Source organism: Gadus macrocephalus, chromosome 14 (assembly GCF_031168955.1).
Source record: "Gadus macrocephalus chromosome 14, ASM3116895v1".
NCBI classification, from domain to species: domain Eukaryota; kingdom Metazoa; phylum Chordata; class Actinopteri; order Gadiformes; family Gadidae; genus Gadus; species Gadus macrocephalus.
Window position 1 is genome coordinate 7,237,359 of NC_082395.1, and position 13,212 is coordinate 7,250,570.

The following is a 13,212-nucleotide window of genomic DNA, read 5'->3' on the forward strand; positions in this document are numbered from 1 at the left end:
TATGGAAATAATAACACAGAACACAAATGGAAAACACGTTGCGGACCTGGAAAATTTGGCCTGCAAATTATGTTTTGTAGCTCAGAGGAATAACTATATTCACTCCCTTTGTTCACCAGCCTATTGTTGTCTTAGCTGCCAGTTTTCTCTAAATTCCGGGTTTCGAAGAAGGACATTGAGCATTCAAAGTGGACACAAGGGTATTAAAGGATTTTGACATGGGTAGACAGATACAAGCAGCTCGTGGATTTACTACAGAGGTTCCCTGTTGATATTGCAAATGTGTTTGTATCCAGTAGGTGAGGCAGAAAGCTGTTGTTTATTTATTTATACGTCTTTTTTTTTTTTTTTTACTCCCATTAAAAGAGAACATGCCATGGCTGCATTGCCACCGCGCCAACTCCAGGCGGTGCATTCACAACTCTGTCTGAGTTAATTGTTGATTTGTTCAGGGGTGTCAACCCTCCTCCGGGCTAAGGATCTCACCCTGGGAACCACAGCCAGGGATTAGCCCTGACAAAGAAAGTGTTACCAGCGACTTTGAAGAGTGGCACTGGTTTAAAAGGGTGCACAAGTTTATGTGATTAAAATCTCAGACTGTCTGAAAAGATATCTCGAACGGAACAGGGAAAGATTACCTACTTCTACCTGTAGAGGCTTGGTAATTGTTACTTTATGGCCTTAATCGAAACACTGTCAATCAGTGTGTGTGTTTGTTTGTTTGTGTGTGGGTGTTTGTGTTTGTGTGAATGTGTGTGCGTGTTTGTGTGAATGTGTGTGTGTTTGTGTGAATGTGTGTGTGTGTGTGTGTGTTTGTGTGAATGTGTGTGTGTGTTTGTGTGAATGTGTTTGTGTATGTGTCTGTCTGTGTGTGTGTGTGTGCGTGCGTGCGTGCGTGTGTGTGTGTGCTTGCGTGCGTGTCTGGAAACATTTCTACGTTGCTGCGATATATATGAGAGAGAGTAGGAGAACCAACCAACCTCCCTCTGTATCAAGCAGCTAAATAACACAATGTTGTTGGAAACAAAGCTGCTTCAGGAGCAGCATGGAGCATCAAACGCTCAGAAATGTTTAATTACATTCACATGTGTTGGAGCCTGGAAGGGCTCCAAGTACACAAGTGATTAACAATGCCCTATCCAAGATGGGCCAGTGTCTTGTTATATTCTACACTTAAATATTTCTAAACAAAACCGGCATATGTTACGAGTACATTGCATCTGTCTTACAGCCATGGACGATGGCTTTCGTTCATTTTGTTATTTGGTTTGAAATATATGACAGAAGACCTGGCACATCAACTCATTTTCTATAGCAAAGCTGACTTGGTGGAGGTGGCACTGAATGCATAGATCAAGAGATGAATAATGGGAGATAGAGATAAAGGGACAGTCCTAGTTGGAACCCAATGGAGAGTAATAGCATGTTTAGTCCTGACACCTAGCACAGCAAAACCCATCAACCATGACGTTCTCAGTGTGTTGTGTGTGTGTGTGTGTGGTGTGTATGTGCGATGCACACGTGCACTTGCATTCATTTCTGTGAAAGCGTGTGTGACAGCTCTTAAGTGGCCCTCCGACAGCTTGAGCGGCCCATCATTCCACTGCATTCTGACAGATTATGCACACACACACACACACACACACACACACACACACACACACACACACACACACACACACACACACACACACACACACACACACACACACACACACACACACACACACACACACACACACACACACACACGCGCACACAGAAGAACACAGGCATACACACACTCACACTCACACACGCACACACAGAAGAACACAGGCACACACTCATACACACACTCACTCTCACACACAGACACACACGCACACACACACACACACACACAGACACACTCAAAAATACACACACACAAAAGCTCACGTACAAATACACTGCCATGCACATACAACAGACCAACATATACCTAGACACACACACATACTTCTCTCTCTCTCTCTCTCTCTCTCTCTCTCTCTCTCTCTCTCACATGCACACACACAAGTTGACTTGCACCAGAATAAGAGTCAAGGACCATTGTCAACCAGGGGGAGACAGGGAATTTGCTCCAGCCTTTAAGCCAAGCTGAATGAAGCTGCTCACCACACATCATAGTACTCACTCGGCCTTGGCATCCGCAAACTTCCCATGTTCATCTCTGGTGATACAACACACTCTCTTTATCGTGCTGTTTATTATTCCCCTCGGCAGGTCATGCATTCCACACTCACAGCACCATAAGGTGAGATCGTTGCTAGGGAGGTCGCATCGACTGTGCGAAATGTTGCATTTAGGATTCCAAAGGTTATGATGAAAGCAAGTATTAATCAAAAGGGACGACGGAATTACGACAGAGTACACTTGAGTGTAATAAAGTTTAATGGTATACAGTAGTATTCACGTTATTATCTGGGGTGTAGTGCTAATTGTGTTGGCTAAGAGACGTTGACCATGTGCTTTCTTCTGTCGGGTTTGGACGAACAAATTGACACGTCTACATGGTCCGGGAAGTTGGTCGTTGTAGGGATGAGTGACAGGTGACAGGAGCCGTCTGAAGGATGCTTCCTGTCTACTGAGAGCCTTTTCTGATTGGCTGTCGTGAAAGCAATTTCCTGTTTCATGTCGCTGTCGGCATTCTGCCAGGATGAATGTCAGATTATCGCTAACGCACACGCACACACACACATGCAAACTCAAGCACACGCACACACATGTGTCCACACAGACCCATAAGAGGACCATTGGTTTTATCCTGATATTGGTCCTATAACTTTGTTTCCTCAACTTTGTTACTAATAGAAGTATTGTATACTCCAGTTCGTTATTGCTTGCTTCATACTACAATTAATAAAAAAAGACATACGTTTATTGTTCAGATATAACGGTTGGGACCCGAGGTTTGTGTAAACCATGTAGTATTCCAATGTTGAGGAGGAGCAGGCAAAGACATTTCTGAGTTTTGTTTATTTGCCGAACGTGATTCTTTGACCTAAACAAAGTGATTTCCCTTACCTGAGGCCACTCTTAAGATACTAATCCCTCTGATGAGAAAACATGTTTAAGATGTATTTTTATTCAATCTTCCTCACGCTGGACTCCAGCCTGCTAACTCCTCCTCCTCTTCCTCTAGCCATCCATCCCTTCTTCCCTGTGGACCCCAGCCTCCCAAATCCTCTTCCTCTTCCCATTCATCCCTTCTTCCTCCTTGAGTCCAGTAATCTATCTTTCGTCTCCTTCTCTTCCCCCTCGGTCCTCCCTCTTCCCTTCCCTCACAGCCCTCCCTCTAGCTATCCTTCCTCCCTCCATTCCCTCTCTCCTCCCATGTCCTCTGGCCATCCTCAAATCTGCCTTGTACTCCCTCTGGCACAGCCTCTCTATCTGTCTGTCTTTCTCTGTCTCTCGGTCTCTGTTGCTCTCTCACTCTTTGTCTCTCTCTCTCTCTCTCTCTCTCTCTCTCTCTCTCTCTCTCTCTCTCTCTCTCTCTCTCTCTCTCTCTCTCTCTCTCACTCTTTGTCTCTCTCTCTCTCTCTCGCTCTCTCTCTTTGTCTGCCTGTCTGTCTGTCTGAATATTGCATTCTAACAACATATTTAAGTATTCCCTCAGTTCCATATGCGGTTTCCTTGCCTGTGTACTTTCCAAAATGTTTGTGTAAATGTCCCACTTGACAATCATCAGAAAGTACATTACTGTGGGCCCTGAGACATGGCAGATGCACACCCTGATCTAGTGTGGGTACACTGCAGGGCAGGGTCCCGGTTATACAGGGAAATCAAATACAATCCATTATTTATAAGGTCTCACAAGCAAGGTTAAACATTTTCCTCCTTATCATTTATGTATCTGTATGGGTCTGTGTACTTCACCCCCGTTTACCCCCGTTTTTACCTGTTGTTCCATCAGTGTTTATGTTCTCATGCAGCCAGAAGTTCCATAAGAGTAGGGTAGGATGGCGTGGTGCTTGGGTTGAACCATCAATGGATGCAGTCTTTGTGTAGTTAGCCTTGAGGAAGATGACACAACTGGCTCTCTGATGTCATGAAGCTAAAGAAAACGTTTGTAAAAAATGAAATTTGTGTCGGAAAATGTTGCTGGCTAAACGATAGATGCCTTGAGTTTTCTATGATTTTATTAAGAGTTAACTTGAGTCCAGTTGATCAACTTCATTTTATTAAGGTTATGTTGCTAACATTATATGGTCAATAACACTTTCCTAGATGTTTTATTCCTTCCTCGTTTCAAGCGCATTGCTATTCTTCACCTCCTGGATTGTTATCAGCAAACCATTTAAAGAAGAAAAATGAAACAAATGCTGAAAATGTATAACACTTGAAACATTTTAACTGGAAAAGAATCATAGAGAAAAGGTGAATTTGCTTGCTTATTTTAGTCGTAGGTAACATTGTGGTGCAAGAATCTTTGTGGTACGAATACATTGTGAAGAGTAGTTCAAACTATTTGGAATACATTTTGTCTTGTGTCAGTGACAAAATGTCAACCACACATTTTGATACAAATATTCCCATACTATGATTCAAATGTTCAGCAGGTTATATTTGCTTTCAAACAGTGGCTCACTTCGCATTTTGCAAGACTAACTTATTTTGTGAACATACACATAGGCTGCAATGAAATGTAACAAATATAATACAGTAGTATAATATAGCATTGTTTATCAGGTACCCGGCATCACTATACTTGTGTACAAGGGTGAACCCCAATGGAATTGATGGAAATGATACAGCTGGTCAGTATACTGCATCCATTATCCCAACTGAAAGAAAAACATCTGTAACCTTCAGCACTTTTTCTACTATCAAACAGCTATGTATACTCAAAAAAAACAAAAAAACAATTAATAATAAGTAAAATATTATTGAATGCAATACAAAAATCTTGGAGAGAGCGGGTTTAGTCCCGAAGAGAGACGTCAGATTGTCGGTGGCTGCATGCGTTTGGCAGTCTGCCCTCATCCAATAGCACTCAGTTTGGCTCATTCATATCTCTATCTACTCCATGCTAACCTGAACCCATCTCATTGTCGGCAGATCCTCCTGGCTGTCCCCATGTTGATACTCTCTCTCCTCTTCTCACTCTCTGTGCTCTATAGTCTCTTCACCTCCCGTCAGTCCCCAACTGTGTGCTCAGCCTCCATCGCACTGAATATATTTACATGAACATACCGCACGCGTGTGCGTGTGTGGACGGGTGGGTGGGTGTGGGTGGGTGTGGGTGTGTGTGTGTCGCTCATGCTGTCAAATGCCCGCTTAAGAGCTGTCAGATATGCATGCACACACATTAATGCACACGCATTAATGCACACACACACACACACACACACACACACACACACACACACACACACACACACACACACACACACACACACACACACACACACACACACACTAAAACAAAACATTTATTTGTGTTGAAGTGCACTGAAGTGAGGTTTAAAAGCACTTTATTCACTTCAGTCAAGGAACCCAATTCGTAAATTTTTTATTCAATCCAAAGAACAACATACTATGAATATTATTGTTTTTGAAATAGTGTTTGCCGATAATGCAAACAGGTGCAACAGTTGAATAACGACGAGTAACCGTGCTACCGGAAAAAACAATAGATAATCAAGGTGTCAGGAGTCCCCAGAAGATAGGTCATTCAACCATCTCTCCAACCTTGGGATCTGCACACCAGGATTCCCATTCCCCACTCCTGTCTGATGCCTTTGACTCTCGGCTTTGGGCTTGTCCTTGTACTTAATTCTCCCTCCTTTTGTGACTCAATGTCACACCGATCTGTTTTGCTCTCCGTTTTTTTTCCAACCTTTTCCCGATTCTTCGTGTCATTCACTGTATCCTTTCTTTCCCAGCCCATTTCCGAAAGGCACTCGTGCGTTTCGTGTCCGAACATTACATTTTTCAGCATTGGTTGGGTGCATTTTGGTGCATTTTGGTGCTAATCCCATGTACCTGGTCTGATCTCCTTATTCATGATCTCCTAATCCACCGTTCACATGTTACCGGCAGTACCCCCCCACACCCCCCTCTCACCCGGGTAATGTCTCACCCCATTTAGCCTCTCCCTCCATCCGCTCACTCCCCTCCCTCACGTTTGACCCCTTCTCACGGCTCCCTCCGCAACCCCTCCCATAATTCACTCTGTTCCCAGCTTTCACTCCTCCGCTGCGGAAGACCTCGGTGGTTTTCTTGTTTTCCACTTTAAGCTGCTAATTTGTTCGTTCTCCCTCCCCTCCCTCCCCTCCCTCCCCCACCACCTCCTCCTTCCCCCTCTATTTTATGAATTTTCCCATCCGTCCCAAAGGTTGTATCTCTTGCCCCCCTCTCTCTCTCTCTCTCTCTCTCTCTCTCTCTCTCTCTCTCTCTCTCTCTCTCTCTCTCTCTCTCTCTCTCTCTCTCTCTTATCGTTCTCTCTCTCTCTTTATCGTTCTCTCTCTCAAACTCTCTCTCTTTATCGTTCTCTCTCTCTCTTTCTCTCTCTCTCAAACTCTCTCTCTTTTTCCCTCTCTCTCTCTCTCTCTCACTCTCACTCTCTCTCTCTCTCTCTCTCTCTGTCTCCCTCTCTCTCTCTCTCTCTCTCTCTTTTTATCGTTATCTCTCTCTCTCATCCCTTGCTCTCATCCCTTGCTCTTTCTTTCTTAGCGGTGACCTCTTCTCTCTCCTTCATTCCCTGACAGCCATTATTCATGAATAATGGAAGCACGCAGCCGGAGAGGGATTGGTGTGAGGTGGGGGGGATGGGGTGGGGGGGGGGCTCTTTGGGAATTCTTAACATTAACTGGATGTCCTTAATCCTCTCCTAGCACATCTATAACCCCGGCCAGTATCCATCTCAAACAAATGAATCTACAATATGTTCTTAATCAAATCTATTATCATAGCCATTACCTATCCGGGACATGCACTCTCTTTCATGCGCAATATGCTCATCATCAATCTAATATTAAGGGTTGTTATCCATCCAAAATCAATCTTTTTACATTATTTTATAATTTTTTAAAATTACAGTTTGTACATTTGACACTCGACTTTAACTGCTGCTATTACGTCAGCGATCACTACTTAGACCACTACTAATAATACTGCCCTACTACTCCCACAACTACTACTACTCCTACAACCAGTACCACTGATCCACCCATTTTACATCGCAACTTTCATAAATGGCAATTGCATCTGCAAGTGCTTTTAAACCCCACCAATTAAAAAACAAATGAGGGAATGACTTAAACGGGTAATGTACCTTGAAACAATAACAGCAGAGTGACTTTGAAGAATTTGGCAGATCCGTTCTTCTTTTTTTTGAAGCGTCTTAAGTGGAGACGGAAGCAATCAGAGTGGAGCTCCGCAGCCTTCGGCTCAGTGGAATGATTCAGTGGCAGGGAGAGAGATCGCTGCCACGGGCTGATCGGGTCGTATGGCGGCGGCGCCGGTGGAGGACTGCCGTGGTGGAGGGGGGAGGATCCGGGGCGATGCGTGGGTGTCTGGATCATTTAATTGAGATGGAGGAGGAGCGTGCCAGGGATAAGCATGTTGCTCTAAGCGTGATGAGACTGCATGCTACGACACGCGTGACGCGAACGGCGTTAAGGCGCCGCACGTTCGGTCGGACGCGCTCGCATGGGCGTGACGGCTCAGCGGGGGGGCCGCGGAGGTGTCGGCACGGGGAGGATTTAAAGCGGGGCCACTCGCATTATTGATGATATCCATGGACCATATGTACAATCTATAAGTACGGGGATGTGTTTGTTTGACATCGGAGTGTACGTGCGGATGGTATTGGTGTAATCACAGTTTTTGCTGAATGAATAGGTTGAATTTTGAACACGTTTGGTGAGCAAAGCTAAACTACGAGCTGAACCTTAATTCGTGTGACCCTAGGCTGTTTTGAAATGATTGCATATTCACACTATATCCTGGCACTATATTGTTTCTAACAATGATTAAGCTCAAACCAAACCTCAACGCTTAGGTAACCCATGTCCACTCACGTTCAACATCACCTCATCATCACGTAGTATGTGTACCTGGGGAGGGTTTTGCGTGTTTAGGGGATTGCCATGGAAATAGCGTACTGCCCGGGCTTCATCCTGCCCGCCTAGCTTCATTCACACGTACGTCGTGTTGACGTGCGTTGGGAAGTGCTTCCTTTGAATAGCAATCAGCTGGAATATCTTCAGGAGGCTTGATTCAATTACGATCACAACATTCACCCAATCACATCAGGAGCAATCCAATTAATTTAAAGTCCAGCTTGTTTTGCTGTGTTGTCTTGTGTTGTGTTGTATTGTATGGCCTTGTGTTGTTTTGTGTTGTGTGTTGATTCATGTCCTTACACGTAGAGGTTTAGGACGGGACAGGTCGTTGATGGACAGAAGGGCGGGGTGGGTTCATGGTGGACTCAATGATCTTGTCACCGTGAAACATAACATCACATCACACTCATGTCGCCACGCTGGGTGCTTCCACAAAGATTTCTGTCATTATACTTCGTACGGCGTCTGGCCCGTCTCACAAACAAAACGCTCCACCTTTTGTCCGGCCGTCTGCAACTCACAGAGAACACCGTTTTAAAAGTTGTGTGTTTCGCTTTTTTGTCAAGATTCAACTTTGCAGAGTGCTGGAGTGCGTCATTGTTCTTTAATGGAGGGAAGGAGCTTTCTCTGAGCAACCCTTCATTAGAGCCATGGCTGAGTCTTTTGCTGCTCATTCTGATGGTAGAGTCTTTAGTTTTTTATTTCACGTTTGAACACGCGGACAAAGGCCTGTAGACGGTCGCCGTGAAAGCAGCGTTTGAGGTTATTTTTATTTTCATGCGATGCAATCTTTGGGTGGATTTGTGGGTCTATCCACTTCTGGATGGACAGAAAACTGTCCTTGTTTGCAATTTGTACTTCACCCTTTGGAAGGATGAACTTCAGATTGGTTGAAATAGTTTCGATATTGCCTCATCGTCTCTTCTAGAAGGATGCAGTCACACTTTCAGTTACAAGATCATTGCAGGTACCTCCAGAAAGAACTGCCAAAACTGAGGCTTTTATGTAGAAGTGGCGGCTATTTCTGTAATGGCACTTCCTCATTGTGTTAGTTGACACCTCAGGTCCAATTTATCTCATTTCAGGACCTTGAGTTGAAGACCAGTTGAAATCCTGTCATGTCCTGTAATATAAAACTATTCAACATGTGTACATTGAAGTGTCATAATGATAGGGCTATTAGACTGAGCTTACCTGCTCCAAGGAAACTGGTAGAACACTCTAGCTCCCAGCAAGATTCTTGCATAATTTCGTTCTATTGTATTGTTTTCGAACACTGAAATTGCTCCTTCGTTTTATTTTTTTCATTTTTATATTTTTTTGCACAGTTGCCGCGCTTGTTTTTGGGTACCGGAATGAGAGGAGCTGAGCTGATGCAATACTTACCATAGGCGCCCAATTCAATGGGCACAGGGAGAAGCTTTTGAAAGTGCTTCTGAGGCGGTGAACTCGGATGACCTTTTGCACTTTCTGTGCCTCCGTATCGCGAGCCCACTTCCCTTCTCCAATATGCCCAATATTATTAGTTTCACCTCGCTTTGTATTCCCCCTTTGTCCCGACTGTCTTCTGCTTTTTAATCTCGGCCGGAAAACACAAAACGCAACAGAGATGTGGATGCAATCGGACATAGCCCGCTCTATGGGAAAAATACGTTTTTGTTTGTCCAAACTTCCAAACTGAATTTTGGAGTATGTATTATGTTGTTGAATCGTCAGTGAGCTTCCGGAAGCACACATAAAATCCTGTATTTACGTGTATTTTACTCATTTTAAGTATTCAGCTTCCATCAGCAGTATGAAAACACGATGCATTATTCATTACAATTGTCTTTCAATAAAATGTATTTTTCACTGTTTGTTTTCCAGGCTTACTGGTACAACTTTGCCCTCACCAGTGATATCCAATAAGAACTGGCTCCGCCTTCATTTCAACTCTGATAGCAACCATAGGAGGAAAGGATTCAGTGCCCAGTACCAAGGTTTGTTTATTATTTATGTCTATTTCGATTTCAAACGCACGCACGCACGCACGCACGCACGCACGCACGCACGCACGCACGCACGCACGCACGCACGCACGCACGCACGCACGCACGCACGCACGCACGCACGCACGCACGCACGCACGCACGCACGCACGCACGCACGCACGCACGCACGCACGCACGCACGCACGCACGCACGCACGCACGCACGCACGCACGCACGCACGCACGCACGCACGCACGCACGCACGCACGCACGCACGCACGCACGCACGCACGCACGCACGCACGCACGCACGCACGCACGCACGCACGCACGCACGCACGCACGCACGCACGCACGCACGCACGCACGCACGCACGCACGCACGCACGCACGCACGCACGCACGCACGCACGCACGCACGCACGCACGCACGCACGCACGCACGCACGCACGCACGCACGCACGCACGCACGCACGCACGCACGCACGCACGCACGCAATCGTCAATCTGCCGCTTTTGAGAATAAAACACACTATAAGTACATTTATCTGTATGCTTGTCTGGCTCTGACAAACACTCGCTAAGAGGATTTAGAAACTAGATTGCTTAATTTATTTTTTGGGGGAGCGATTTGACTTGACTTCAGATGTTCAAGCTGCTGCTCTTCTGGCATCTATCTGGATAGTTCCACCACTTAATTTGCATTTTAGTTGAGTTGGTGTCTATGTGCCAGCACACATTTAATTGGTTCAGTGTCCTATCCTCGTTCTTCTTTCTCTCTGTTTCCCCTTGTTTCTCTGTCTTTTTGTCCATGAGACTCGCATTCAACTCCAATCCTCTCACTCTATGTATGCATTTTCATGTACATGTATTTGTGTTGTTGGTTAATTTCACTGTAACACTTTGACATGATTTTGGTTTAATTCATAACATTTTATTAATTTATTTAATAACGGGGGTGAACATTACACATAAAAAAAATAAAAATCCACTAAATTACTATGTTCAAGAGATTAAAACCAAATCATGAGAATTCTCTCCTGGTTTCCATAGAAACGGTCAAAACAATTCTGACTGAATCTAATTGGACGTTATTTTGTCAAAAACTTTTTTATTTATATCCTCTGTTGGCCACTAGAGAATGTCATGCTGTGTTTTCCCGTATACCATCCACACTGAAGTAGCCACCTGACGGATTCGTAACAATATTCCTCTCTTCCTCTCCATTCAGTGAAGAAAGCCATAGAGCTGAAATCCAGAGGAGTGAAGATGATGCCCAGTAAAGATTCCAGCCACAAAAATGCCGTCCGTAAGTTGAGCTGTTTATGTTTTTTTGGAGTGCCAGCAGGGACAATGCAGCAGTCAGTGTGTGTGTGTGTGTGTGTGTGTGTGTGTGTGTGTGTGTGTGCGTGTGCGTGTGTGTGTTTTTAAACCAATGCCCCTTAAATATCAAACATCTCTCTCACTCACTCACTCACTCACTCTAACTCTTTGGTCCCTCATCTCTATATTTTCCATGCCATCTCAGTGTCACACAGATACACACACACACACACACACACACACAAACACACACACAAACCCCCACACACACACACACACACGCACACGCACACGCACACAAACCCACACACACACACACACACACGCACACGCACACGCACACATCCACATTTATCTTTAATGTGGCAGCAGTGATTTCATGTATTTTTCATTGGGGTTACCCGGCACTGCCAGGGAGACGAGACTCTAGGTTTATATTCCTCTGTTCTTTGCAGTGACTGCCACAGGCCCTTTGCTTTCACTCCAAACACGCCATTACTACACGCCAAAAGGCGTGTCCGCCCAGACACACGTGTAACCCTCTTGCCCACAGAGTGTGCACACTGTCACAACACCGCTGCGATGCGCTTTTCAAATCGCAGCCAACTGAAATTCCGCAGTTCACGTTCAGCGAGTATGAGAGTGACCCTAATTATAATATATCAACTGAATTTTTCTCGTGTGTAACTTGCCGCCGTTAATACAACGTACACAACCGACTCATAATTGTGTTGACGGAACACAGAGAAAACCCATACGTCAGATGAGACTTTGGGGATGTAAATTACCTACTTATCTAAATCTTCCTACCGTGGTTTTCAGGGTCAAATATAATGGTATCATCGTGAGTACTAACTAGCCAAGTGGGTCCGATCCTGATTTTATTGAACCGGACCCTGCCTCGTAAGAAGGCATAGAGGCTTGCTTGTCCTCCCTCATTATACATTAACATCAGACTCAATATCTAGCTAATAGCTTACTGTTTTGGCTCACTTTATTCAACAAGAGAATGATTAGCTCTTATTTCAACTGTCTCCCCTTGCCATCAGACTGATTATGTTATCTGGGATTGGTCTCCTGGGGTGGGGTCAGGGGTCAAAATTAGAATGGAGACTATAACCACAAAACATGCTATGGATGCGGTCAATCGAGCCTTCAGAATTTTTTATTTGCTGATACAAATTCTGTAGTAAACCAACCTGCTAAATAGCAGGATAAATTTTTTCTAAAATCTATTCATTTTACATTTCTAAAGGAGAAATACACCAGTGTGCCATCTATGCTCAAAACTTAATTAATTTTTCTTTTTTTTAATTAGAAATGCAATTTTTCTATTCAGCAGTAGGATTTTAGCCAGTGTTTTGAACAGAATATCATTGCTGTTTTTTATGCGATTATTGCACTGCAGTGTAGAAAATAACTTCCTCGTCACCTTGCCGTAGAAGGAGTTCTTCCAGGAATGGATATTCAGTATTTTGACAGGTGTGTTTTGGTTAACTCCTGTTTGACCTGATTCTGTTCACAGACCTGGCTCTCTTCAGAGACCCGGCTCTCTTCAGAGACGTCGTATTGCTCTAGGACAACTAATGGCAATCTGCATAATCGAGCGTTAACCGAGTTGTTTTTTCATACATTTTCTTTGCGTATGTTTTATTCTGACAGAGTATAGTGTTTAATTACTCACAAGCTGGATCCGGAATAATTTTCTCACCTAATTACGTGGTCTTTTTAGTTTAATTGCAAAGTTCCAGATTCAATTCTATGTTCATCTTATTTCATATTGACGTTCCATGAAACAATCACAAGATGCACAAAGGTCCATCT

The 13,212-nt window shown here is 44.4% G+C and overlaps 1 protein-coding gene across 1 annotated transcript in view; it reads left to right on the forward strand.

Moving 5' to 3' along the window:
- Positions 1–13,212, forward strand: part of LOC132471834 (CUB and sushi domain-containing protein 1-like) — a 210,665-nt gene that overhangs the window by 70,308 nt on the left and 127,145 nt on the right. Inside the window, 2 exon segments of the mRNA XM_060071151.1 lie at positions 9,960–10,072; positions 11,297–11,374. Coding sequence (XP_059927134.1) covers positions 9,960–10,072; positions 11,297–11,374 — 191 coding nt within the window.